Source organism: Plectropomus leopardus, chromosome 15 (assembly GCF_008729295.1).
Source record: "Plectropomus leopardus isolate mb chromosome 15, YSFRI_Pleo_2.0, whole genome shotgun sequence".
Lineage (NCBI taxonomy): Eukaryota > Metazoa > Chordata > Actinopteri > Perciformes > Serranidae > Plectropomus > Plectropomus leopardus.
Window position 1 is genome coordinate 27,486,524 of NC_056477.1, and position 27,951 is coordinate 27,514,474.

Genomic DNA, 27,951 nt, shown 5'->3' on the forward strand with positions numbered 1-27,951 from the left:
AGCATTCCCCAGGCTCTTTTGGGGAATGTTTCTTTGATGTATCCAAATTTCTCATTGAATACAATCTGGTCATTTTGTTGGATAACAGTTACAAAAATTAATCTGCAATCAGTTTTATGGACACAACATAAGTGCAAATGTAATTTTCAACTAAGAAGAGTTTTTCCTTACCTGCCATGTCGGTGGCAAAGGGTCTGTCCGGTCTCCAGCCGGTGTACCAACCAACAACTTTACCACCGGACACCAGGGGTCGCTCATATGCTCTGCCGCCAACAAATCCCACAGGCCAAACAGAAACGCCTCGAGTACTACGCATCTGCAAAAAAGGAAGAAAGAAATATTTTACTTCAGGTAAGGTACAGAAGCTGCGTCAGTATACACTGACATTGCTTACATTTCAAGTGGAAAGATGGCTGGTAGACAAAATGTAGTGTTTTAAGAAACGCTGTGAAAAGTGTTTTCTAAAAAGATGGTATTTTTTTCCGGAAATGTTGTTTTGTTTTGGTAAATGTTTAAGTGTTGTCTGAAATGTAGGGTTTCTGTTTTTCAGAAAAGTTGTTTTGCTTTGGGAAATGTAGTGTTTTTGTAAATGTTCTATTTTTGTAAGTGTAGTTTTTTTTCATAAATTTTCTTTTGTTTTGGGAAACATTGCAGGGTTTTTTTGGAAACAATGTAGTTTTTTTTTTAATCTAATATGTTTATTAAACATTTTTCATCTTTTAAACAAACAGCAACGACACATAACACATAAAACAGCTCAGGCATGACAAGACAATAAAGTAAGTGGTAAATACTATCGGGCAACATCTCCATCGCCACCACTCCCCCTCCCCCTGGCAGAAACGATAGGAAAAAAAAATTTCCAGCAAACTGGACATTCACACAGACAGGCTGGCCGGTTTAGGAAATCTTTGCAGCAAAGGTTAGTAATTTGAACAGTCTCTTATGTTTGCTGTCAATAATTTGAACATCAGGGAGACCAAGCATGAGGCACATAGAGTCCAGCAGCATTGAGTTCCCAAAAATAATGGACAGTTCATGTACGATGTCAAGCCAGTACTGTTGTAGTTTTGCACATGACCAAGACAATGCACATAATCGCCCGTCTCAGTGTTACATTTCCAACATAGTTGGGAGAGGTCAGAGTCCGGTTTGTTTTTGAGAACAGGTGTAATATGCACGCAATGCACAATCCTAAACTGAACAGATTTAGATCGATTACAAACAGAGATATCCATAGCATGGGTCCACACTTCCTGCCAGGCTGATTCGTCTATAGAGATGCCCAGGTCTCTGTCCCAGGCTTCTTTGGTGGCCTGGGAGGTTGGAGGTAGATTGGAAGTAAGTGCTTTGTAGAAAACACTAATGTGTTTCCTAAATATCTGAGAAGACAGGGCACTTTCCACAGATAAGGACACACTATTAGTTGTCAGAGTAGTGTCTTTTAAAACAAAGCGTCTGGTTTGTAGGTATCTGAAAAACTCACTCTTTTGTAAGTCATATCGCTGCTGTAGCTACTGAAAGGAGAGCAAAGTCTGACCAGCAAACAAGTCTCCCAGTTTTGTCAGCCCACAAGTATACCAAGTTCTGAATCTCCTGTCTTGACAGACTGGCAAGAGGTCTGGGCCATCCAAAATAGGAGTAAGAGGAGATGTTACGTGAACATCTCCTCCAAGCTTGGACCTCCAAGCTTTAACTGTACTTAAAGTAATAGGATTAGTACAGTTTCTTAATCATATCAGAATTCTTCACAAACAATAAATTAAACAGAGGGCATATGGACTGAGATAATTCAATATCAAGCCAAATGGAGGCTGGATCTTGTTTAAGCCAGTCAGCTATCACCCGTAGGTGTGCTGCAGCTGATATAATCTCACACTGGGAACATCTAACCCCCCATCAGAAACCAGCCATTTGAAGTTTTGTCATCTTTAGTCGGGGCTTCCTTTTGCTCCAGATAAAGGCACTTAGCCAGCCTTCCAGCACCTTAATAACCTTGTTTGATAACAAAATAGGGATTATTTGTAGTGGGTATAGCAGTCTAGGCAGAATGTTCATTTTAATAAGGGCAACTCTACCCTGTAAGGAGAGGGGTAAAGGGGCCCAACGATCTAGGTCTTTCTTTATGGCGTCCAGAAGAGGAGGGAAGTTAGATTATACATCTGCTCATATGTGTTATATGCACTCTCAAGTAAATGAAACCAGAGAGGGACCAGCGTAAAGGAAAGGGCTCTGCCACGACTGGAATCAACGTCAACAACCCCAATGGCATCAGACTTTGCTCGATTGATTTTGTACCCTGAGAAGGCGCCGAATGAAGAGATTAATTTAGTCAGGCAGGGAACAGAGATTTCAGGACAAGATAAAAACATCAAAACATCATCTGTATATAATGTAATTTTTCCCTCCCACCAGCCAGAATACCAGATATCAGAACATCCTGCCATACTGCCTGAGCCAAAGACTCGATAGCAATATCAAAAAGCTAAGGGGCTAAGGGGGTCACCCTCCCTGCAACCTCGGTGAAGGGGAATGTTATCAGACCTTAGTCCACTGGTTAGGACAGCTGCAGTTGGAGTATTATACAGAATCTTGACCCAATTTGCAAAATTACCGCCCAGGCCAAATTCCTCCAGAGCATGATGTAAATATTACCACTCCAAAAGCAAAAGCCTTCTCGGCATCGAGAGAAAGGACCAGGGCCGGCTCCTTGGAACTCATTGAGGAGCCTTCTCATATTATCATAGGAGCACCAACCCTTCATAAAGCCCGCCTGGCCCTCCTTAATATTGAGAGTTAACACTTTTTCCAGCCGCATAGCTAATATTTTGGAAAGCAATTTCTGATCAGAGTTAAGTAAAGCTATTGGTTTATTGAGGCACAGCTGTCAGGGTACTTTCCTTTTTTGAGAATAAGGGAGATGTTGGCCTCTCTGAGTGATTGGGGTAAAATTCCACTCTCAAATGAATGGTTAAACATGGCTAGAAGAGGATCCAGGAGGGCAGAGCTGAACTCTTTATAAAACTTGCATCCAAACCTTTCCTGATGGCATAGATTTCAGGGCAAGCAGAGCTTTTTCTTTTGTAACTAGGGCATTTAATTGTAATTTTTGGTCCTCTATAGCTTTAAGGAGTTTTAGGTCTAAGAAAAATGCTTGCATGAGAGCTAGAGCATTGTCAGGCTGCTCAGACCTGTATAGATTAGAATAAAATAATGCAAGTTCCTTATTAATAGATTTAGTATCAAATGATCTAACAACATCATCATTGGTAATGGAAACAAGTGTTTGAGAGTCCGCCCTGTTTTTAACAAGATTAGCGAGATATCTACCAGGTTTATCCACAAACTCATAGAGCCTTTGTCTAGCAAATTTCAGGGAGTGCTCAGAGTCCTGGATCTAAAGAGTATTCAATGCGGTAACATGTGGTAATGTTTTTTTTAAATGTTGTAGTTTGGGGGGTTTTTTTCAGATATTTTCATTAATTTTGGGAAACACTGTAGTGTTTTGGGAAATGTTTGTTGGACCCCTTACCCCATGGACCCAAGTGCAACCACCCTGCCTGCATCTTTTAAATGTATGCCCCTGTAGAGTCGTCAAATGAGACAACTAAGCTGTTTTCTTAAAGTTGATTGGTTCCACTTGATAGCTGTGTTTAGCTGACTTTAAAGCTTTTTAGCTTAGTGCTTAGCTTAATTCAGCCGGTCTGCTACTGTGTCCATACAACCACATTTTACAGTCATCACAGTCCTAAATAAGGCAACTCATAACTGAGAGCAGAGCAACATTACAGCCGGTCAAAATAAGGCTGCTGTCTACTGATCTTCACGTGCGGCGTTTGAGCATCGTTGACTTTATAGCTTCTTAGCTTAGCTTAGCCTACTTAGCTCAGTTTTAGCAACGCCCCATTAACAATAACAGTCACAACACGCCTTCGGAGAAGTTTATGGAGAACTGTAAGCCCAGTTTGTGTTGACATTACGTCAACTAGAGATATGTTTTAGTAAATACTCATTGTTAGATTCTACTCACCAGTCTAAAAGAAACGTCGCAGGTTCAGCATCAAACTGCGTCTTTTCACTCTCACAGAGCTGTCCCTCGTGTTGAAAAGACACACAGATATCTACTCCACTTTTGCTTCTTCTTACATCGCCTCTTTCCTTTGCTGTGGAGTGTTTCTTCTTAGCGAGAGCAGCTTGTTTTGGGGAAACGCTCCTCACAGAGACAGTAATATCTAGGCGTCACCGACTCTGTGCTCCGGTCTGCACTGACTTGTTTTGTTTTTGTTTTTCTCTCTCAGCTTCTTCTTCCTCTCCTCCAGCACACTAGAGGCCACAGTGACTCGCTATCGCCCCCTCCGGCCGGGGCGTGTTATTCCAGAAGTGACATCCTGAGACAAACAAGTTCAATAGCCATGGTCTGCAGCATACATCCATGGTCTGCGGCCTGCAAGCATGCAAGACGCTACAAGTTCCGTCCAGAGCCGTCTATTATAGTGATTCTAGAATGGATGTATAGGGAATTTTTGTGGATTCTGATCGGGCTTCTAGCGCACTAGTCCCGCCTACTCATACGTCACTGTTACACGCCCCGCCCACAAGTTATGCACACTACACCATCTTCTATAAGAGTATGACCCCAATAATTTCAGTAAAATAATAAAGTTCATTAAATATTTCATTAACACTACCATTGATGTCTTAAAGATATTCTGTGTAGATATTTTCCACTAATAAAGGCCTTTTCATGCCTTAACTGCTTTTATTTTAGCAAAAGTTTATTCTCTTATTACTCATACTAACGTAATAGAAATTTTTCAGGCTGACAGACTCAACTGCAAAAAAAAAAAAAAAAATGCTATAAATATTAAATATAGGGCTGATTATCAATAGTTTCAATGTAATTGGATAGGTAACTGTATATGTAGACCTCATATAGTCTAATGCACAGGTATTTCAAATACATATCTCTGAGTTTTTTCTAAACTTTCTAGCTTAAATAATTAATAAATCCAAACCTGGAAGTTGCTTTTTTTTAATTTCATGACTTTCCCTGATTTTTCATGACCATATAAACCCTATATATGTACTATTTTATACAAAACTGTTTTAGGGGAAGTTTTGGAAAGATCATAGTCTTTCATTGTAATTTTTTCTAGGTTCCTTTACAAACCCTTTGTTTATGGGGGGGTTTGTTTTAAATACCCGTGCAACTTGTATTTTATGTACATTTTTTGTACCTTCAGGTATCTACACAAATAAATTACATGATTTGCCGTTTTTTCGACAAGTTCCGCTTACGTTTGGCGGACCACAACTTCTTCAACAGTGTGATTTGGACAGCTACACGTTCCGTCCCCTTGCCTGATAAATGTTACACCTACTCATTCCTCTTGCAGTGATTCTGTTGCCCCTCAGGCCAGGGCATAAGAATTAGTTTAGCAGTGGTTATCTCTGCATTACAACACACTGACATCTTGGATATGACGTCAAAAGTGTGACTTCATACCCTGTTGTTAGGGTTAGTTCATTTTTTAAATGTTTTAAACTAAAATTTTGTCCAGATCTTACAAACTGCACCTTTAAGAGCAGCAGGAGGCCGATGTGCTCTAACAGTCTCTTCTGCGGGGCCGGGTGGTTAAAAGTGTGTTCTGCTGTCGTAACAACAGCTGTGACATCGACTAAGGTAAGCCTTTTCACTGATCCACATTCAGTTTTCTTGTCAGTCACAATATGAGCTCTGCAAAAGCAAACAGCACATGATGTCAGAGCCTGCGGGCGATGTCCACTCTGTGGATGCAATAAAGTGGAAAACCCCCAAAAACTCTGGTGACATTGGTTCTGAAATGAATTAGTTGTTTGTCAGTTTGCATGAGTGATTAGAGATCTTTAATTTCTCATGAAATGTGGGTAAGGGCAGCATGCACAGGGCTAACTGAATAGAGGACTTAATGAAACTGTGCTGCGCGAAGCTGCCTTCCATTTTCACAGTGAATGAATTTGCACACAGCCGGAAGCAGTGCGACGAGAAATGAGAGTGAGAGAGGGAGCGAGATAAAAGACAACGATGGGGCTGCAGAGTGTGGACTGCATGAGGACGGCTGAGGTTTGTGTTGGAGTATGAGACATCTGTATCTCGTCTTTGTATACGGGTGCACATGTGTGTGTGTGAGATTCTATTTTCCAAACCCTGCCACCCTCAAGCCCATTCATTCAGACGCTGCTCCTCATCACTCACCCAAACAGCCTCCGGCCAGTCGCTCATGACAAAACAACAGAACAAAACCAAATCAGTGAGCGGCGCTGCATTACTGCGCCCAGACATCACACTGAGTCCTCGCTTCTAAAAACCACAGGACACCAAGTGTGTGTGTGTATATATATAGCACAATCTACGGAGCGGATTTACAGTTCTGCAGCAAACTTCCAAGCAATTACAGACAAGGAGAAGCCTTGGCTGTGCAAAATAAAAACACCCCAAAAGAGTTTATCTCAACTACAATGTATTTATTGCTGAATAATTCAGGATGATGTTTTTCTGGCTCGATAAATGCGAGCAGATACCAGCGACAGCCCAGTGGGTGGAGTGTTTGTCCAATCAGGTGAAAGAAAGGTTCACGTTGATGAATTACTGACAGGGAGAAGTGTCAATCTGCCATTGACAGGCTAATTAAAGGATGTCTGCCTCGAGCAATGTGCATATTGAGCCTCGCCAGAGCTCAATGTCAGAAGCAAACTGCAGACCGAGCTGTGAGGCAAGAAAAACCAAAACACAGTTATATGAACATGAAGCTCACAGTCACTGCTCACTCAGCAGCACTCGCCTCTGATAGATTTGTTGATTACAATCCAAATGCACAAGACAGTGACCAAAGATATAAAGCAGTAAACAGTATATAGACTAAAATAAGTGCCGTGTGGCTGTATGCTTTAGCCAAGCAGTCAGTTTACATCCATGTCTGTCCAGACTCATATAAAGTCATGACAGTAAACAAAGCTTCAAATATGGATGCTGCTGCAAATAAGCCACAGATTCTCAAACATGGATGCCTCACACACATCTTAAACTCGGCAGCACAGAACATCCACACTAATCAGCCAGAACATTAAAACCACTGACAGATGCAGTGAATAACATTGATCATCTCGTTACAATGCAGTGCACTGCCATTTTCACGTGAGCCACCACAGTTCTCCTCCACTCTCCACTAAACTCTGCATGCTAGAACTTTTTTGTACATGATTTGATTTTTCTATACGCCTGTCCACCAAATGTACATTAAAAATGACTTTTTTTTAAGTACATAAAATTATCCAGCCTTAAACTATTCATTTTAGTCATTCAGTTTGGTTGATTAAACTGTTTTGGGGTGCCTCATATACAGAGGATACGTCATCGCCACACATGAAAATAATTGACACACTGATTCTTTCATCCATAGACCAAACACAAAGAAAGACACTTATGTAAGAACAACAAATGGTGCAGCAATGTTCTTTGGAGGAATATGGCAGCATTTTTTCGTTAACTCTTTAAAACCTGGTTCGACTTCAGTTTTCTTGTGCCGTGTTCAGATGCCTCTCTCAGGTTATTTAATCCTTTGAAACTTCACAAATTGGTTTGATTTCTTTAAAAAAAAAACATGGGGAAAAAGGCAGTGATCAGCTTGGCAAAAAAGGTCTCACAAATTGCAAGAAATTAATCAAAGGTGACCAAGAAATGACCTGTATATTAGTTTTAAAAGAGTGGGGAGATGATTACAAGGTACAAGATAGATTTAATTAATAAAAAAGATTTAATTATAATTAATATAATAAATGAATTAAAGAATGATTAGAATACATTTTTTTAAAACAGGAAAATTTCCCAGAAATCTATTTATAATTGTTCTAAATATATATTTAAAATTATGTTACCGACAAAAATATACATTCAGTTTTAAAAAAAAATGTCTTTCAGCAGTTTTTTTTTGGGTCTTTTAATTTTTTTTTTTTCAGGTAATTTTCTTGTAACTTTTTACAAATTTCTTGGTATTTTTTGGGCCATGTGTTATGTTCTCATGACCTTCTTCCTATGTTTTTGAAAGAAATCAAACCAAATTGCTCAGGTTTGAAAGGGTTGAATGAGAATCTGATATTTATGCGTTATTATGGAGCTGTAGCAAGGATGTGGTGAGCCGGCGTAAAGACTGGAAGCAGGTACGAAGAGTTAAACCAGCTCATGTTAAATCTTTTATGACCTGGAAACAGACTGAATCCCTGTTGTGTTGAAGCAAAGAGATAAAGAACAGGAAACTGATATTTATTTATATCAACCTGTCAGAGATGATAACATCTCTCCCTTTCCAGCAACCCCTTCTTTCCCTTTCATTTCTCCCCTCTGCACCTCTTTTGCCCCGTACCCGATCACTCTCTCTCCTGCCAGGGGCCCCTGAGCAAGGCCGGCAGCTTTGAAGCCCTTTTCCCCGCTAATACCTCGGCCCCTTGAGTTCGCCTGTGTGACGCTAAAACCCTTCCCCCTCATTTCTCTTTTGCTGCTGTCTGCCTTTCTCTCCCAGGTCATTTTTCAAAGACAGCGGCTCCTCTGCTATGTAAAAATAAAAAAAAAAGAACAGATGAAAAGGAGAGGAAGAGGAAGAAAGAGAGGCTGACTCTGTGTGCCGGTCGTTCCCAGATCATTCCTGGAGTACGATCGTTATTTTGGCTCAGTGGTTAAGTCCTAGTTTGACTGCTAATGATCCCCCGGTTTGAATGCAGCGCCTGAAAGCTCAGCATAGTGTGATAGAATGGAAACAGGGTCCACGAGTATGCAAACATATTCAGAAACACTGTCTGGACTTACAGGAAGCCCAATTTTATAACACTTTGAAGACAGATATTTTAATTTTTTTTTCAGCTTCGTCTGCCTTTAGAAACAAAATCTGCACCACAAAATGGTAAAAATACATCTTATTTCTTGCGCAAATGGACAAAGTAATATATGCCTTTGTTGGTTTTAGCTTCTCAGGGGTCACAGAGGTTTTCTCAAGTCAAATCCAAGTCATTTTAAGCACTTTCAAAGCACATTATCAGAGTTTTTAAAAGTAATTTTCTGAAGTATCATCCATGAATAAATAAATATTTCTTTTTGCAGTGAAGAAAATCCAGGATTGCTTGTTTACAGCCTCTAGAAGACCATGTTTCCTAGATGGAGTTATTGCCTCATAAACATCTCTGTAAGAAAACCTAATAAAGAGCACAAGGATTTAACTGGATGTTCGAGCCAACACCAACAGAATGTAACTTTCTAATAAATCTTTACTTTTTGTGAATTAGAAAAAGTAAAATATGACTAAATTGGAATTAGGAAAATTATAAATGACACTATCACAAGGGCGTCTTCTTTTAGCCACTTTGAAGACAAACATTCACTTTGACCAAATGGATTTAATCAGAAATTGCATTGGACCAATCACTGTTTCACACTTCTCTTGGATCAACGTTTAGATTTACAGATGCACCAATGAGCCACATATAGGCAGAACTTCACACGAAGCTGGAAACTCACACTTGACATAATGGCCTCATGATCTTGATATGTTGGCTAAAACACTTCCAGCAGACACAAACAACATAATTCATTTGGAGCTGGGTTTCTGACCACCAAATAAATGTACGTCCAATATTTACTCTCCTTTAAGCTCTGCATGGTCTCTACCAGCTCCTGCAAGCATAGTATGTCTCTTTAGATGCTACATCAGAACCTGACTCAGAATCAGCTTTTTTTGCAAGTTTGTGTGCACATCTGAGGAATGTGATTCCTTTCTGTCCAAACATCCAGCTAAAAACCAGAGCATCTACAGACCATATTGCAACAAGGTCACTCCAGAAACGATAGAGATCTGCAGCATTATGCAAATGCCAAACAGGGGCATAAAGTCAGTTGCCTCTTCCCCTACTTCCTACCCCCCCATGTCCAGATCCCTTGTGTGCACCACAACCCATCTTCACATGCAACGTTTTTGCATCTTGCATTGATTGCGAAGTTTATGGACAAAATCTGTCCATAAACAGACAGATAGATGTACAATTTGAGTTGCCAGGACCACATTTTGCCATGATGAAACACACACACACACACACACACACACACACACACACACACACACACACACACACACACACACGCACGCAAGCAAGCATGGACACACACACACACACACACACAGTGTAACAACACACACACACACACACACACACACACACACACACACACTCACAAGGTGAAGACAATATCTATCAGCCGTTGCGATATTGTCACAGCTGGTAACAAGGCTGAACAAGACAGAAACACTTGAAAACTATAGACATTGACTACTAGGTACAGATACATAGTGTGTGTTGTGTGTGTGTGTGTGTGTGTGTGTGTGTGTGTGTGTTTCACAACAATGAAACTGTGTTGAAACAGTTGGTCAGAATTGCAGTGGTGCAGACAGCAAAGGATGCTGGAATAACTACAGAGTGATTATAAGTGTAACAAATTGTTCATATGTGCCACTGAAACCCATTCAAACTGTTATTTTTGATCCAACAGCCATCAAAGCATTAAAATATGCATTATATTATTTCTGGGTGTCATTCTGGGCTTTTGCCTTGACATTTGTAATTTTTACTATTTTCCACCTGATGACATCATATTTGACATATAGAGAAAATACATGCTATTTTCACTAAGTGCAATGTCACAATCAGTGATGCTGCAAATCATTGACATATCCCAGACTGTGAAAATAATAATAAAAATTCTACTTTGCATGTAGTATATTAATAATAATTGGGTTTTTTTTGTTTAATTTCTTTATCTAAAAACATGGCATCATGACAAAACCATGGCATTTAAAGGCTCAAAATTCTGAAAATTAATGAATATTTAGTATTTATAAACAAATTAATATTTATTTAGGACTGATGTTGGTTAAAAAATGAACTCAATAAAAGTAGAAAATATTCTTAATGTTTCTTTTTTTAAAGCTTGATTTTGAAAAGCGAGTTTTGTGCGCTGAGCGATATGTGTGTGTAATATTAAGCTAAGGCTCATTTAAAAACTGTTTTTGGTAGTTTAGAACAAATCATTTTCACTTTTGCTGCTGTTTTTCTAGTCTGAACAAATGTGATTCAGCAAGCTGTTAATTTGACCAATCAGATGCAGGATGGACTTCATGCTGGTGTCTGTCTGAAGGAGTAAGACATCAATAATCCATCGTAAAGCCCATTTAAAATGTCCATCTGCCTCAGACAACTGCCTGTAGAGCGTCTCCAGACTGCATTGAGTGAGTGAGATGAAAACAGCGGGCTGGCAGCGGCCACTACATCGCCAGCACATTTTACTGCTTACCCTCTTGTTGTCTTTATAGCTTTCATTTAGCCATTAGAACTGGACTGCGGCCAGGCTGCGTAGTTATCGGCGTATAATGTGAGTGTGTCTGTCCGGGGTGGCTGTGTCATTAGATTCAAAATCACACCTTTCAGATCTTCCTGTTAGAGCGTGTGAGGCTAAAAATCACATTAAGATGACAAGTAAATATTTGCCCCAGCCTACAGTGGAAGCATCTGACAGACAGTAACGATAAGGAGGGCGTCCAAGTTCAGCATCAGTTTAATCAAGCACAACCTTTAAACAGCATGATATTAGAGGATGATAAAAAAAAAGTGATATTAAACAGGTTTTGTAGACAGGTTTGATCTGATATCAGAAAAATACTCAGTTAGGGTCCCCGTGCAGGTAGCAGCTGACTACAGATGTTGCCTCAATTTTCATTTTTCAGCGTCTGTGGTGCCGTCTTATCAACAACAACTCAATGTCAAAATGTTTGCTGGGAGCCAAACAAAGCTGTGGGGTGACAGTGTTCCAACAGATGGTACATTATTCTGCTCGGTGGCGACTGCTTTAGCACATGCTGGTTTTCATGCCACCATCTGCAGATCACTGCTGGCACAGGAAAAGTTTGCAACACAAACTTCTAGTTATACCTTTATTTAGGTTGGCTGAGTGCACAGTACATGCTGTTCTACAGCGATGCCCTGTTGGCTGGTAAAATGAAAATAAATCACATATTGTGTCAAAGAGAAGACACAAGGAGAATGGGAAACAGAAGAAAGCCTCACTTTCAGTTTTTACAGGTCAAGACAGGCACATAATTGAGAATAGTCTGTTTTTGGTGAGTTAAAAGCCTTATTTTCACTGCATGCAACAACTCACCTCAACTCAACTTGCCTAGCTTACAATATTTTAAGGCTATATCACAATACGTGATATATGTTTTGATATTTTTAAATTTCCTTTAAATTAATGTTAACTACTGATATACAAAATTACTGAATGAACTGCAGTTACACTAAAGTAGCTTCTGTCACATATAATAAAGTTGAATGCACTACTGCTATAATAACATTTAATATAATACATATATTAGGAGGTTAAATAAAGTATTTTTATATTGAAAATTTAAAAAGTATTGTTCTAATTAAACAAATCACAGCGGGAGCCATGGTGCTTTTATTTTGAAGGATTTAGCTCATCTCGGGCCAGAAGTGTTGATGTTTTAGCTGTAGACTTGAAGCGCCTAGTCAACAGTTGGTTGTTAGTGTTAGCAGACAGTAAAAAAGTCAAATACCGCAGTGCCGTTAACCATGAGGATTTATTCACTGTGAGTGGGAAACTAAAACAAACAGTTCTTCAGTTTATATATTACTTATATTTGCAAGGCGCTCTGGTGCTCCGTGGTCGCACAATGTGACTAAATAATCGTGATCTGAGCTCTGCAGATCCAAACACATGCCTCACCTGCTCACACTACCACCACTACCACTCATTTAGTTAGACTGTCACCACAACGCTGTTAAAACATGATGATTTATTCTCTGTAAGCTGTAACAAACTAACAGCTCTCCACTTTGCGAATTAATAGTATTTACAAATCGCAGTAGTGCTCCATGGTAGCAAAATGTGACTAAATAGTCATAGTCTTTTTATCTTTTATCCCTTCAGTGGTCAGACTTTGTCTATATTTTACTGTATACACTGTTTTCTTATCCCGCTCCCTTGGCTACTGGCGCACTTGCCTGACTGTACATTGTGAAAGCTGCTATGCGTGTTTTTTGTGTGGGTTTCTTTTGTTTTGTTGTTTTTGTATAAACAAATTGCCCCTCGTGGGATTAATAAAGTTATTTGAAACTGATATTGAAACAGTCTTAAACAACTTGTGTGATCACAGTCCAGTCACCACAAGAAAATGTTGGCATTGTACATTTCTGCAAACCATGAACACATTTGCACGTTTCATATGATACATAGCACTATTCCTAAAATGATGTTGTACATGAGCTGACTGTCATTGGGTGATGGAGGGAATAGCAGATGATGTGACACCTAGACGAGATGCCTTCAAAGCTGCAGACCAGTGTTTGAGACCAAAAACAACAAAAGCAGTTGTGTTTTAGCGACCCGTCGCTGTTTTTACTCTGCAGGTAGTGCCACAAAAAGTGGTTGATTTTTGGAGTACTGTGAGTCTAAAAGCAGGTATTTTAAGCCAATACAAAATCTTAACCCAGTGGATTTTTTTGTGCCTAAAAATAAAAACAGTCACCACAGTGTTGTTGGAACATAAAGAAATGTAGAGTTTCAAGCTATAAAACTATAAAATAATGTACAATTGCGACATATCTGTGGCTTGCAGAAATGTACAATACAAACAGTTTTTCTGGTAATTGGGTTCATTATCACCCTCAAACAGCAGCGGCAGAAACATGTCAGTTGAAAGCTGATCACAGAACATTCTGAATTAATGATGAACGAATTTCATATAGGGAGCCTAAGATTGATTGAAGATGCCCTCCAGGATTGGGCGGCTCTAACTTGGGACTTGTGAGGAAGTGTGAGCAGTATCCTGACTTGGCAGCTCTGGCTGCAGCTGTGCAGATTCATCCCTTTAGCGCCTAAATGCTAACCAGTGAGCTGGTTCCTCTGTTCCTGGCTGTTACCCAGGTTTTCCATACTGCCAATTCAGGAGTAAACCAAGAGCTCAGTTTATCTTTTATTCATCGATTTTACTATCATCTCATGCTTTTTATTGCAAACAAAAACAATTTGAAAAACAGTTCATTCCACTTTGATTTCTCCTTATTAGGAGCTTTTATATTATAAACTGAGAGAAAAAAAAAGCACTACTGTGTTGAAGTCCCATTTCGATTCACTGAGATTGAAGAGCACAGTTTCAAACACTCACCAACACTGCAACAAACTGAATACTGAAAGTATGAAGGTAAAGCAAAAAAATCAATTCAACCTTGAATGTGATCGTCTGCACAGAGAGGCTTCTTTTTTGGGAAATGTGTGAGTATGTGTTTTTATTGCTTATTTTTCACTGGAAGTTGAGTAAAAATCCATATTTTTAAAGCAATGCACAAATGGTTGTTACAGTGGAAGGGAAAGTGCACACCCCGTCTCTTTAGGCTGGGGTGCAGCTCTGTGAAATCAATAGTGTATTCATCACAGCAGATTGCAACAACAATGGTTTGAAAGCCCAAAGTATGACAACTTTTCTGATAATTTAGAAGATTCTTTTTGAATATGTTAGTGATTGTTAACAGGAATGTCCTCCCTAAAGAACAGTAAGTGTGTAAAAACAACAAGCTGCAGCACAGGGTCTCATTCTCATATGCTGTCACTACGGATCGAGGTCTCAGAGAAACCAAGTACTTCCTTGTTATTCCTGCAGTCCACAGTAATCCAGACTACATCTGAGACCACAGAAAACTCTCTAAGAAAGCCAGAATCCACAGAGCTCACCCTTATGATCAGGAGAGTCATCAAAACTCTGCAGCTTCCCCACAGGGACTGAATTGGGGAAGTAAAAATAGTAAAGGTTGCTGAGAGAGCACACAGTGGGATTTTCTGGAGATAAAGTATTTTTCTCGTCCTGAAGTGCCACAGTTCAACAAAAATACATCTCTCCTTCGGGTGTAAAAAAAATCAGCAATATCTCGGGGTCCACACATTCGGACTCTTTCTCATTGTGTGTGAGGCAGCTGCACAGTTTAAACCTGCACACAACTGTCTACGGTCATTAGTTTCCGGTGCAAGACAAATCATTTCTTCATTGGAAATCAGTTGAGTTTCACATGTTGAACAATAACTGAGGATCCCATACTACATGACTCGAGTATTAAGCTGAATGGAGTTCTCTCTGAGCAGAGGCAGGTGTTTTGGCCCTTTGTAACCAGACGGTTCTCATTCCCAACTCATCAAATGCTGCCTCTTGGTCAGTGATTTCAGCGTCAGACACTACCACACAAGGCATCCTGCAGCAGTATGATACACCACCAGGCAGCAAAAGTTTATATCAGTTTTATATCACCACTGGAGGGCATCAATTTGAAATTCCACCAGTAACTAATTTAAGGAAGTGAAAAGTACTTTTGTTGCCCAAACCTAACCACATGCTTTTGTGGCACAAGGAAATAAATGTAAAACAAGGTGTTGTACTGGCAAAAAAAACCCCAACTTTAAGCATCTAACAAGAAAAGACTGTTCATTAACTGGTTAGGTTTATAAAAAAATAAAAAAAAAAAAAACTTCATGGTTTGGCTCAACATTCATACACAAAGCAAACAGTGGCTCCTAGGTGAAAGCCTGGGGTTTGTTGGACCCATCCACTTTCCTCCAACCACTCTACAGGGACTTTCCAGCTCCTTATGTCATCATTACCGGCAGCATTTCAAAGTAAGGCCATTGGCCAGTGTATCATGTCACCATGAAATGGGTTTTTTGGTGGCGATGTCAGTGAAATTACTGACCAAACAGCAGTATTTGACGAGTTCAGAATGAGAACAAGGCAGCGTAAGACATGACAATGAGCCAGCATGCACAATATTGACTAAGGGACGAGTTCAGCTAAAGGGTAGTTGCTTTTAGTCATAAATTACCAGCACAATAAGTCACAAAGTCGTAAGTCACAAATAAGTTTCATATGTTTCATGTCAAATATATCATATAAACTTCTGTAAACTATATACTGTAGTTCTGACTGCATATATGTGCATCGTTGCATTTCCAGCTGGGATTGCACCACCCAACCTGGTCTTACAGTAATACGTGAAATGACCATGACCTCTTTACACTGCATTACACAGTAGTGGTACATATTGTGTTGGAATTACAGAGAACAAATAAACAGTGTTAATGGAGAGTCAATTAGGATCTTTTGGCATAGCTGACATACACATCCCTAGTTCAACAATGTCAAGCAGTGGATGGTAGTTTATGTAACAACCCAATATGTAGTATAAAGAGTGAGAAAGTCCATGTACAGAGGTCAACTGGTCAACGAGGACTTTCACCCAGGAGACCGCTGTTTGTGTCTCGTGTGAAACTAAAAGCCAAGGTTGACTTCTTTCAACTTATATACTTACTCTGATGATGCAGCCACACTCACCCTGCTCAAAGACAGAGACTCTATCACAGCCTACCAACAACTGGATTCCCACTTTACCCAGTGGTGTACAGACAGTCACCTTCTCCTCGAAATGAAAGAGCTCATCTTTGACTCCAATGCCTCTCCACCATCAGCCAACTAGTAGAGATGGTGGAGAGCCTTTAGTGCCTCTGCATCATCCTGGAAATTAAACTGAGCTTCGATCATCACACCAGAGACATCCATAAACGCTGCCGACCAATACTCTCCAATGCTCTCTGCCATCTGCAAAATAAGATCTCTCTCAGTCAACCCCCTACCCCCTGCTCCTTCTGTATTATAGCATTTTTGAATTGTCCTCCTGTACTGCGCCACCTGCTATTTCACCGTGCTCACCCTTACCAACAAGCTCCTGGAAATCACCAATATTTCTTCTAAAATAATTGGCCTCCCCACCGCTAACCTGCCAGCCCTTCCTGACACTGCCACCACTCTCAGAGCACTGACCAGAGCACACAACCCCTACCACCCCCTCAAACCATGCCTCACCCTCCTCCCCTCTGGCCGCAGATAACTACTCTGCAAGGAATCTTCCTTTGGGAGGATTTTTTGGCCCTCAGTCATTACTGCCTCAAATAGCCTGGGTTCACTGCTGTAGACTTGTGTTGTAATGTTCTTATTTGTTCATATCTTGTGTGTTACTTGTTTTGAGTGTTTGATTGGACAAGCTTTGAAAGCAAATTTCCTCTCGAGAGAACAATAAAGAATGAATCTGAATCTGAATCTAAATCTGATTCTTACATCTTTGACGTAGTTACATCCCATCAACTGAAGTGCTTTCGTCACTTTAGAACATACTTATGTCCTGTACATAATTACTATAGTTTTTTTCACCAAAAAATTAGCTTTTTCTGAACCAAGTCATTATGGTGCCGAAGCCCAGCCATGCTCCCGCCTCATTATTTCAACGCAATCCCTGCCACCATCCTGTAATGCATTTTTAAAAGGTCATGGTCATTTTATGTATTTTGTGAGATTACATTGGCGCTCCCAAAAGTGGGTATTTTTAGTGAGGCATTACTGTTTTTCCAGCGGGAAACCTGGTATTTCACAGTCCCTCCAGGATGTTTTTGCGGTTGCAAAAATTAACACAAATCCTGCCAATCCCCACGGATTCTGTGTCAACTTGCAATTTTGTCCAATTGCCGCAACAGCAAATTTGATATTATATATTCTAATATTTAAAATAGGTAAAATCTAATTTTGTTGTCAAGCTTTACGCAGCATATTGATTTGCTCAGCACCTTCTCTCTGTGTCTCTGTCTCTCCCTCTCTCTCTCTCTCTCTCTCTCTGTTTATCATGAGACCATTGCCACCAGAGCTCTATGACTTTGTCTGAGTCACCTGGATAGTGACAGGGCTAACTACTAGCATTACATGGCTAACGCTACCCAACAGTAATTTACAGATTTAATGACAGAGTCAAGTCATTTTGGTATTGGTGTGAGATAAACTGCTTGGCAGCAGATCTTCACTGCTGCTGCGCATCAGCCCAAGTAGCAAAACATAGGTAGAGTAGGGATGAGATCAAGTTGTGCTATTAGCTAATGCTAACCAGGCAGAGAAAGCAGGAGAAGACCAGCTTGCAGAGGCCATCCTTCAGCGCAGCAAAGAACAGCAATTAGCTATTGCTCCTCTCACTTACTTGCCCCAGCACTTTTACTGCATATATAACAGCTAAAACACTGCAACATGCATTCACTTTTTAAAGAAAAGCTGTGGTGAAATCGAATGCCACAAAATTCTGGAGGGACTGATTTTAAGCCAAAAACATGATCTTGTCCTCACTATAACCAAGTTGTTTTTTGTGCCTTGACATAATGATAGCCACAACGTTATCGAAAAGTAAAGTTTAAACATGTTCACCACACAATGCCATACAAAATGTTAAATATTTGTGGTTTGCAGAAACTTGCCAACATTGCCAACATTTATTGTCTTTATTGGATCCCAAGTACACCTGTGCCTTTTCAGCTATGACACACCAAAGTATCTGCTGCAAAAAAAGACCTACTTGGATACAGAAAAAACTCAGAAATAAAATTAATAAGATCACAATATGAAATGATAAAATTAAAATCAGATGTGAGAAACTTCCAAGTGGTGCCAAAACAAGCACAAGTATGACCCGAAGCCGAAAACGTCCTCTGCAGTATGTCACCACTGTCTCCTGCTGTCTTCCATGATCGCAAATATATATGACAGCTACACTATGTTTGTGTCACCAGTGCTGGTGCTGAGAGACAGGGAGGAGGTGGAGTATTCTGTGAAAAGGAGTTTAAGTTAAAGGACTTTATGCACTTTCGATCAAGCACACCTATGCAGAGTGAAATAGAATTAAATCCATATGTAATAATATAATAAGAACATTTTGTATATGGGAGTTTAAGTGAGTCAAAGGCTGAAACGACTCCAGAAAATGTAATTTCATTCTTCTACTTCTTCTTATAAGATGTGCTGACAACCCAAGCTCTCTGCCCTCACTCTCCACCCTCTCTTTGCTTCACTGATGAATCTGTAAAGGCCTTTGTTCTGCACTGTACATCAGTTAGGGCTGTATAGTTGGAGCCACCAGTGGACACTGTCATGCGTTACAAAAGCTCCCGTCTCATTATCAATATGGATATCTTCACCAGAGGGCGGACACATCACTGAGATAACAAATAATTCATCTTTGCCGCACATGAAAAATAATTTCAAATGCAGCTGGGTGCACGACAACCCGCAAGTCCTGACAAATTACAGCACCGGCAGCTCAGTGAGTAAACGCATGCTATTTACAAGTAAACAAAAGAAAAGCTGGGGGTGAAAAATACAGTGCTGAGAGGAATCACATTTCATCTGACTCGCAGCCAGGACACTCTGTCTGGGAGCGCTGAGGCTCGCTCGGGTAATCAACTCTGACTCCCTTCGCTGCAAACAAATAGGTGAGAAGTGAATTGTGTGTACACACAAAGAGACTCTTAATGATGGAGTATATGAAATCCATTATGGATGTTCTCGTTTCCTGCCTCCTGCCCCGGAGAAAGAGCCGTCATTGTGTTGTTTGCGCACCGGGGCGAGTGTTCGGGTGGCTGGGTCCGGGTGTGATTTTAATCAAGCGTATTTTTATCTGCGTGTTATTAATATGCATGGCAGAGGCAATCGGAGAAAGGGAGGGAAGAAATGAGCTGGGAGAAAATGAATGAATCGAATTAGAGAGGCTGGGGACGGGCTATGAAACTGTGATGCAATAGAGCATGATATGTGTGCAGGTTGAATGCTTTATGGGTTTATGGGGAGAAACAAAATAAAAGAGATGAAGATGCGTGCTTATTGTATGTGTAGGCCTATTTGTGATGGCATGATTACAGACCTGTACATATACAGCAATGTCAGTGTTTCTTTCCAACAGGGTTATCTTTGCAACAGCGGTGCAAAGACGGTCAGGCTGTTTTCGATTTTCCTCAAAGACCACCAGCTACCACAGTTTCCACAGTTAGCTACACAAGAGACAAAAGCTCTGTCCTCTTCTTGTTTTGGTTGCGCAATGGTTAATGTACTCTGTGCTGTGAAACAAGCCTTATTTTCCTGGGCTATTGTACTCAGTTATTGCAATTCTGGCAGGCAGAAAGCGAGGTTTGCAAGGAAACAAACTTAACACCAATGGCAAGCTCAAAGGTCAGTTCAAACTAATAAAAATGAACTAATTCAGGTTTGAATTTTAAAGTACACACTCTAAAAAATGAACTTTTAATGCTCACGTCTTCTGTTTTTTTTAATACATCATATTTGGGATCATCATTAACGCACAGATATTTAGCAACAGCGGTTTGATGCTTCAACTAGATGTGTCATTTTAAATATGTTGTCCATGTAGTTTAAGCGCAGTTACAGTATATGGTAGCACTATTCCCTGGCAAACAGCCTGGCGCACTGAGTGTACGTAGCTTCCCCAAGTCCCCAAGTCAACGCAGTAATGTTGCAAAGTGAGCTACTGTGACTAAAGATCCTGCACACAAGTCCTGGGTGGATAAAATGTTCTTTATCAGATTTGGATGGCCAAAATGCCAAACTTGAGGTCTGCAAATCAATGTGTGACATCGCAGTGGCTCCGTTCATTGTTTTATACAGTCTATGAGACAGACTCACCAACTGAAACTAGATTACAAAACATCACAAAAGCCATAATTAATTCCATGACAAGAAATGCCCCTGATATGGCTCCTCAAGAATTCAGTTATTCCTGCCTACAAATATTCATGAGAAAAAACCTGCATTTTCAAATATCAAAAAATGTGAGCTATTGTAGTCTAAAGCCTCTTTGGTAGATTTAACAAGTTGTAAGGAAAACTGAGCAGAGTTTTGGCACACAGTCTTGAAAGCCCGTCACAAGCTCTGATTACAAAACGTGTCAATTTTCTTTCTATAAAACAGGGTGAGTAAATGTCAGCTTCTTTTTTAACATAAATGTATCTCAATCGCTGTCACACACAATGGCGAGAGGGCAAATGGGGACTTGATGAGGGAGTACAGAGATGTGTAGTCAAACTGCAAATTAAGGACAAAAGACAGCAGAGGAAATAAGCAGTGAGCTGGTGCATAACGTCTTTTTACATTTACACTGGCCCGTAAAAGCCTTCAACCTTTCCGTCACCTTCCTCTCCCCCCATCCTTATCCTCCCACCAACCCCACCACGGACAATTTCTCTTGGCGAGGTTCGTCTCCTTTCTGCTTCGCTTCCCTGACATTACAACCCCCCCTCTATCCTCGCTTCTCCCACTACACTATGTAATTATGATAATTGCTCATAGGGGTTTGAGGAAATTGAATTTCCCATTTCGCTCTGGCTCCTTTATCCCACCAGTTTCTCTTTGTGCATGCCCCCCATCGCCCCGCGGTTCTCTGCAGGCCTGGAGTCTGCCGCTTGGACACTTGATCAAATGTATCCTTAATGTTCGCATGTGAGCCTTTGGACCAATGACAAAAATATTTAATTTTTATTCCAATATGAGAGAGGAACATATCAACTCTATGAGAATAAAATGAAAAGCCTGTTTAATTTCAAAGTGTTATCAAAGAAAATAAAACGTATTCTTAAAGTTTCTGAACCCTCAGATTAAAAATAGAAAAGATCTAGTTTCATTTCAGCACAGCAGTGGATTTCTGCCTCTAATACACAATGTGAAAAGCCATATCCGAACTAATAATATCATAATAACAAATGCATACTCGACCCAGTATGGCACCATTCGAGAGAGGTGTCCCTGAGTCACACTTCAGCACAGGGCATTTGCCTAAGTACCTGCTCCCTAAAATAGTCACTGCGACTGCTGTGGAGCTCTCAGGGCCGGGGGGAGTTCAATTATTCAAAAAAGGTCTGACGAAAGTGTTGCCTGGCTGACAGGCTGCTGCAGCTGAATCAAACAGCTCTGCCATGCTGCCGTCAGCTGAAAAAACCTTCCATCCCCAGAGTCAGCTTTTCAGGAATGAAGAGCAGGGAAAAAGGCACTGCTTAATTTTCCTGATTGCTTGTTAAGCGACCAAGTTGGGATGGGTTTGTTCATTTTCAAAAGTGACCCAAGACAGAAAGAGCTGGGGTCAAAGTAATAGTGAACAAAAATGAATACATCAGCAAAGAGGAGTTTCAAGAGTAGCTAGGGTCTTGTCAACTTGGGTCTTGTTTTTGTAGCTTTGGCCGTAACATCTATTGGTGTAATATCATTGTATTCATCAAAGTAATTGCTAAGATTCAACAGCAGAAACGTGAGAATTGAGATCAGCTGTTTGTAAACAGTTTAGTGAGATTATCTAAACCCTTTTATTTTATTTTAAAACAAACGTGAATGTATGTAATTTTCATTGCAAAAAAAACCCAAAAACAACAACAAAAAAAACTGCTGAAACCGTAATATCCTTTCATTCATCATAACTTGGCTGAATCCTGGTCAGGATTATTCAACCAGGTGAGTCTTTTTCTAAATGCCCAGCTAACAAAATAGTGGACCCTGGTGAGAGAAGGGGAGTAGGAGGCATGTACTCTATGGTAAATAAAGACTGGTGTGACAGTGGGAGTGTGAGATGCTGTCTGTTCCTGCTTGCCCTGCACCACAAAGCGAATAAACACTCTGGATCAATGCTATATGCTGTTAAGAGGCAGCTGTAGAGAGGAGGACGTATGTGTTTAATTGTGAATAAGGACTGGTGTGAGAGTGGGAGTGTGGGAGTGTGAGGTGCTGTCCTGTTCCTGCTCGCCCCTCACCACAAAGGGAATAAACATTCTTGATCACTTCCATACACTGTTCAAAAATGGCTGCAGAGAGGAGGAGGTATGTGTTTTATTGTGAATAAGGACTGGGGTGACAGTGGGAGTGTGAGGTGCTATCCTGTTCCTGCTTGCCCTGCACCACAAAGGGAATAAACACTCACAATCACCTCTATACACTCCTCAGAAGTGACTGTAGAGAGAAGGGGAGGAGGAGGTGTGTGCTTTGCAGTGATTAAGGACTGGTATGAAAGTGTGAGTGTGAGGTGTTGTCCTATTCCTGCTCACCCTTTACCACAAGGGGGATAAGCACTATCACTGCTAAATGCTGTTAAGAGGCAGCTGAAGAGAGGACGACGTATGTGTTTTCTTATGATTAAGAACTGGTGTGACAGTGCGAGTGTGAGCTGCTGTCCTGTTCCTGCTGTCCCTGCAACCACAAGTGGAATAAGCACTCTCCATCATCATAATACACCATTCAGAAGCGGCTGCAGAGTGGCATTGCCCATCTTCAGAGGGAGCGATCATACGGCCATCCTGTCGAGGTCAAGATTTGGAAACAAACTGACGCATTTCCCAGTGACACAAGAGATGGAACCAAGCAGAGTCTAGTGCATATTTCAGGATATCAGTGAGGAAATCAATGAACTCTCTGAGTGGATTTAATTTGGAGAACAACAGAAGCCCCTGTATCCAAAGTTAAATCATTCCACAACCAGAAAAAACAAATCACCACAACCATCCAGGATGCCACGAATGCATGCACTGCAGCCAATGTAGAAACTTGGACAATTATAAATCTGCAGCCTACAATGTAAGACGATGAATGCACAAGTTGAAGTATCACAGTTCACTAAAGTTCTATGCTATCTTGTATGATTTCATGTGAAAAATAAATGATTGAATTGAATTACAGCATGTAAAAAGTTGAACCCAGGAGTTATGGAGACCCAAAGTGTTCAATAAAGTCTTTGTCCATTAATAAAGAAAAACAAGACAGAACCAGTTCTGTGATTGGCTGTCTAGTTGGAGCAAAGCAACAGAAATTAAAATGACCCAAAATAATATCAAAGTCAAAGTCAAAGTCAGCTTTATTGTCAATTCTTTCATGTATGTTAGGCATATAGGAATTGAAATTGTTACTCTCCCCATGACCACAGTGTAAATAAGTACAAAGAGAAATACTGTAAATGTAAAAAGACACAAAATGGGGGAATTTTTTTTTATTACAATAGGCTAAGAAGGAAATTTGACAAATGATTCAGATTATTTCAAACTGTATGGACATATTATTGATGGATAAACAGGCAGTTTTGGTAGTAACTCTGGGGGTCTGTTCAAAACCTCTGTTATTGTCTAAGGTCTCATTGACACATTTCAAGTGTCTGGTATACAGATAAAATCCAAATGAGAAGACACTTTCATTATAACACTTAGACACATATATGCATCTCTTGGACAGATGACAGATCTGACAATAGTCTGGTCTTTGTTTTCCAGGCTACATGTAAATCAGGGTCAGACCTCCTCCAGTCCAGAAGGAGGTGGTAATGCACCTGAAGGTGTTTGGTAAGTGCTTTGTTGCTTTAATGAGATGGAGAACAAACAGCTAATTTCAGTCTCATTTCAGTGAAAGATTAGCTGCTGTTATCACAAGGGCAGAGGAGACACACCACGGATGTAATAAAGAGGAATGGCATCTAAATTAAGAGTTCCAATATGTTATTTCCATGGCCTACAAGAGTTCAATCAATATCTGTGAACATGAGCTACTCTCTCTCAAAGCCAGACAACAGGTTTTTCAGCAATTGTAAATCAGCTTAACCATGAGAGATCCTTGAGCATATAGTCATGCATGTGCACACAAAGCACGGGGCTGATCTATCCATTTATTTACATGTATATTATATTATATATATTATATGTATATATATGTATATCTTTATTTCTATACATGTCTCTCTCTTTCTGTACACACACACACACACACACACACACACACATATATATATATATATATATATATATATATAATAGGCTGTGAGTGTCATTTGATGACATCACAAATTTGAGTTTTAATTTTTGGACTTGGGAGAGAGTTTACTAAAACTTTTGGACTGTCTTAGAGCATAGGAATAACATGTACAGTAATAACAGACTACAGTTACACCATGGGAGATAATGTATGCATCTGGAACAAATGGATGCATTTACTCCTTTTCACCATCAAGTGTAAACTGGGGGGGTACCTGCTCATAAGTCTTGCCATGGTGTAGGTGTTGCTGCTGTGTTGTTGACTGTTCATGAGAAATGAACTTTGTTGCTGTCATCACTACCAGTGGGAATCATAACCAAAACTACAAGCATAAGAACTGAAACTCTGAATCGAGCGCTTCATATAAATGTGTATTTCAGTATCACTCTACTTTGAACTTTGGATAAACTCAAGCAAGCAAGAATCTGTGTTATCGAGCATCAGGGAGCTACATTTTTGTTGCTGGACTGCCAAAAGTAAAAATCTTCTCTTCATTTATTTTCTCCCACCAGAGAAATCCACCCACTGTGCTATGGGAGATTTTTACTAAAAGAACCAAAAAGTCATCAATGAGGCCTCATTCACTGCAGCTTAGGGACTCTCTAACCCTATAATAATTCCATTATTCTGGGTATAATTTGGGTTTTACTGTCCAATGATGGTTTAAATGCTGTTTAACAAGCTTGTCTGTGCTCACAAGAATACCTTACTAGGAGAAACTACGAGAACCAAGGGAAACTTTTTGGCATTCTTGTACAAAAACAGTCAAATATATGTCAAATATGCAAAAAGCTGTTTGATTCAAATTCCATGTTAATGTCGTCTGAAGTGAAGGAGCTCCCCATGATAGCAGCAAATGGACTCATGATGGCAAAAATGCTAAATCACCTTAAGAAGCAAGCGGGAAGCAGTGTGTGATGGAGGGGGGATCAAGGTGTAATTGTACGGGCTGCATTAAATGAGCAGTCTTGCGTTTTCTGACACTCTATTGACTGCTAGGAGGCGACTCAGCCGGAACGTGTCGCGCGCATAATAAAGCATGCCAAACTGAGGCCTGACTAATGTGCAGCTACAGAGAATATACCTTTTAACTCTTGTCTTAATGCTATATGCCATTCCAGCTGACTTCCCACACTGAAAGAGAAAAAACAGGGATGCAGGGAGGCTTGTTAAACATTTTCTACGTACCAATGTTTTTTTCATAAAGGGGGAAGCAGGGGGCTGTTGTAACACATTTTGCTCATTACTTGGTGGTAGCTTGTAGCCCGTTCTTGGAGCAAAAACAGCCTGGGCAGCTACTTTCATGTAATCAGCAATCCAGAGTCAGGAATGAGGCTGATTTTGACCCAGCTGGGGTTCCTCATTTATTAATTGGGCTGCTGCAGGTCAAAAATGCCTTGCCTTTTGCACTGCAGTAGCTAATAGAATGATAAAATTAGTTAAAATCTAAATACTGCATAAAAAGCTTGAAATTAAGGTTGCACACATCTTCATTTTAAAGTCATCTCTACTCGGCAGTCTTCTTTCAAATATAGTTTTTAACATAAGTGTGTGTTTAAGGAGCAGTACATTCAAAGCATTATTATAGCAGCAAAGCACTATATGCCATGCTAAGATATAGCATCAAATTATTATCCCAACTCATCACATGGTGTTGCTCTGTCAGTGACCTTCTGTGTCAGCTGTTTATGCTCCAGAATGCTGTTACTGTGATGTCAACAAATGCACATGGTGGGATGACGCAACCCCTTACCATGATGACGCAGGGTCCTTATGTTTACGACAGTCACAATGGATTAGGCAAGAAAGTCACGGATGGTCAGGTTTAGGCAGAAGAGGCACACGTAAGGTGTAGAAAAAAAGCAGTTGTTTGTGGGACCCATCTAACTCCCCAGCCAACCCTTCTGCACACCCTGTAAGCGTACTTGAACACCTTATATCACATTGTTACCAAAACTGTCAAGCGCACGCAACTGGTTCCGTCCATTCTCAAGTGACGTCGCCCATGCACTTCACATGTGGACGAGCTCCGTGCTATTCAGCCATCCACCGGCTTATAATAACAATGCCACTGGTTCTGTCCGAGCACGTTCTCTCAGCCATGTACCGGTTGGATGTGGAAGATGGCATTTGCCGTCACACTCGTACACTGAAAGCAATGACAGCTCAGAGATATTTAACTAGTTTGGAGTGAGAATGAGCTGGATATAGTGGAGTAATGGCATTCTGAGCAGAGCATGAAGTCATGCTACATTTGTGTGTGTTGAAATCTGAGATTCTCTGTTTGTTGTTGTGGTAAACAGTCTGGATGCGTGTGCATGCGAGTCCCCGTGTGTATCGCACTGGCTGGCTAATCTCTGTGGGACAAGAAGACCAGTGGCAGTAAATGTCCACAAACAGGGAAAACGAGGCCCAGGAGCTGACAAGATCAGCCGCCATATAGCAGAAACAGTAAATGTTTGTTATTGTCATATTATGCCATTGTAATTGTTAATAAATTACTGCTGACGCATATGTTATATATCACATGAGAGGTAGACGCTGTTGTGTTAAACATCACGCCTGCCTCCTTTGGTTCTGCGATGCTGGCATGCTGTCTACAATCACACACTGGAGTAGCATGACGCTGCGCGCGATCGGAAAATGCCAACACTGTATAAAAAAGCCACTTCGTAGTGGCTCTATATTGCAATCTCAGTGTAAATAAGGATTTGGAAATGCTCTGAATGTCAAATACAGCTTCTTTAAACTTAAATATTTTAAGAACGTCATGGTATGGTCACACCACTGGATTTAATGTTAGATTAATAAAATCTAAGTGTCCCGTCTCCTAGCATATATCGTATAGAATTAAACACTAAACATTCATTTTAACACAGTACATTACTAGATACTGCATGTATGTTGGAAGAGTTATTGGATGTTGTAATCATCAGTGAGCGGGGAAGTAAAACAGGACAAGGTCTGTGGGTTTTTTGCAGTCATGCTTTATAGCCAGTATAGAGACCCATAACTCTCCAGCTGAATTTTATTCATCTTAAGAAACTGATTACTACAAATTATACCATATATATTATCATAAAAAGTCCCAGTAAAATAATATCTTAGTTGCAAAAAATGTCAGCTCAATCATTTTTCTTCCTGAAAATGATATAAGTGTTTC

At 40.3% G+C, this 27,951-nt stretch overlaps 1 protein-coding gene across 1 annotated transcript in view; it reads right to left on the reverse strand.

Annotated features, from left to right (window-relative positions):
- The window catches only part of b3gat2 (beta-1,3-glucuronyltransferase 2 (glucuronosyltransferase S)), a 73,294-nt gene that overhangs the window by 39,305 nt on the left and 6,038 nt on the right, over window positions 1-27,951 (reverse strand). The window contains exon 2 of the mRNA XM_042502100.1: window positions 172-316. Within this exon, the coding sequence (XP_042358034.1) occupies window positions 172-316 (145 nt within the window). The remainder of the gene's footprint in view (window positions 1-171; window positions 317-27,951) is intronic.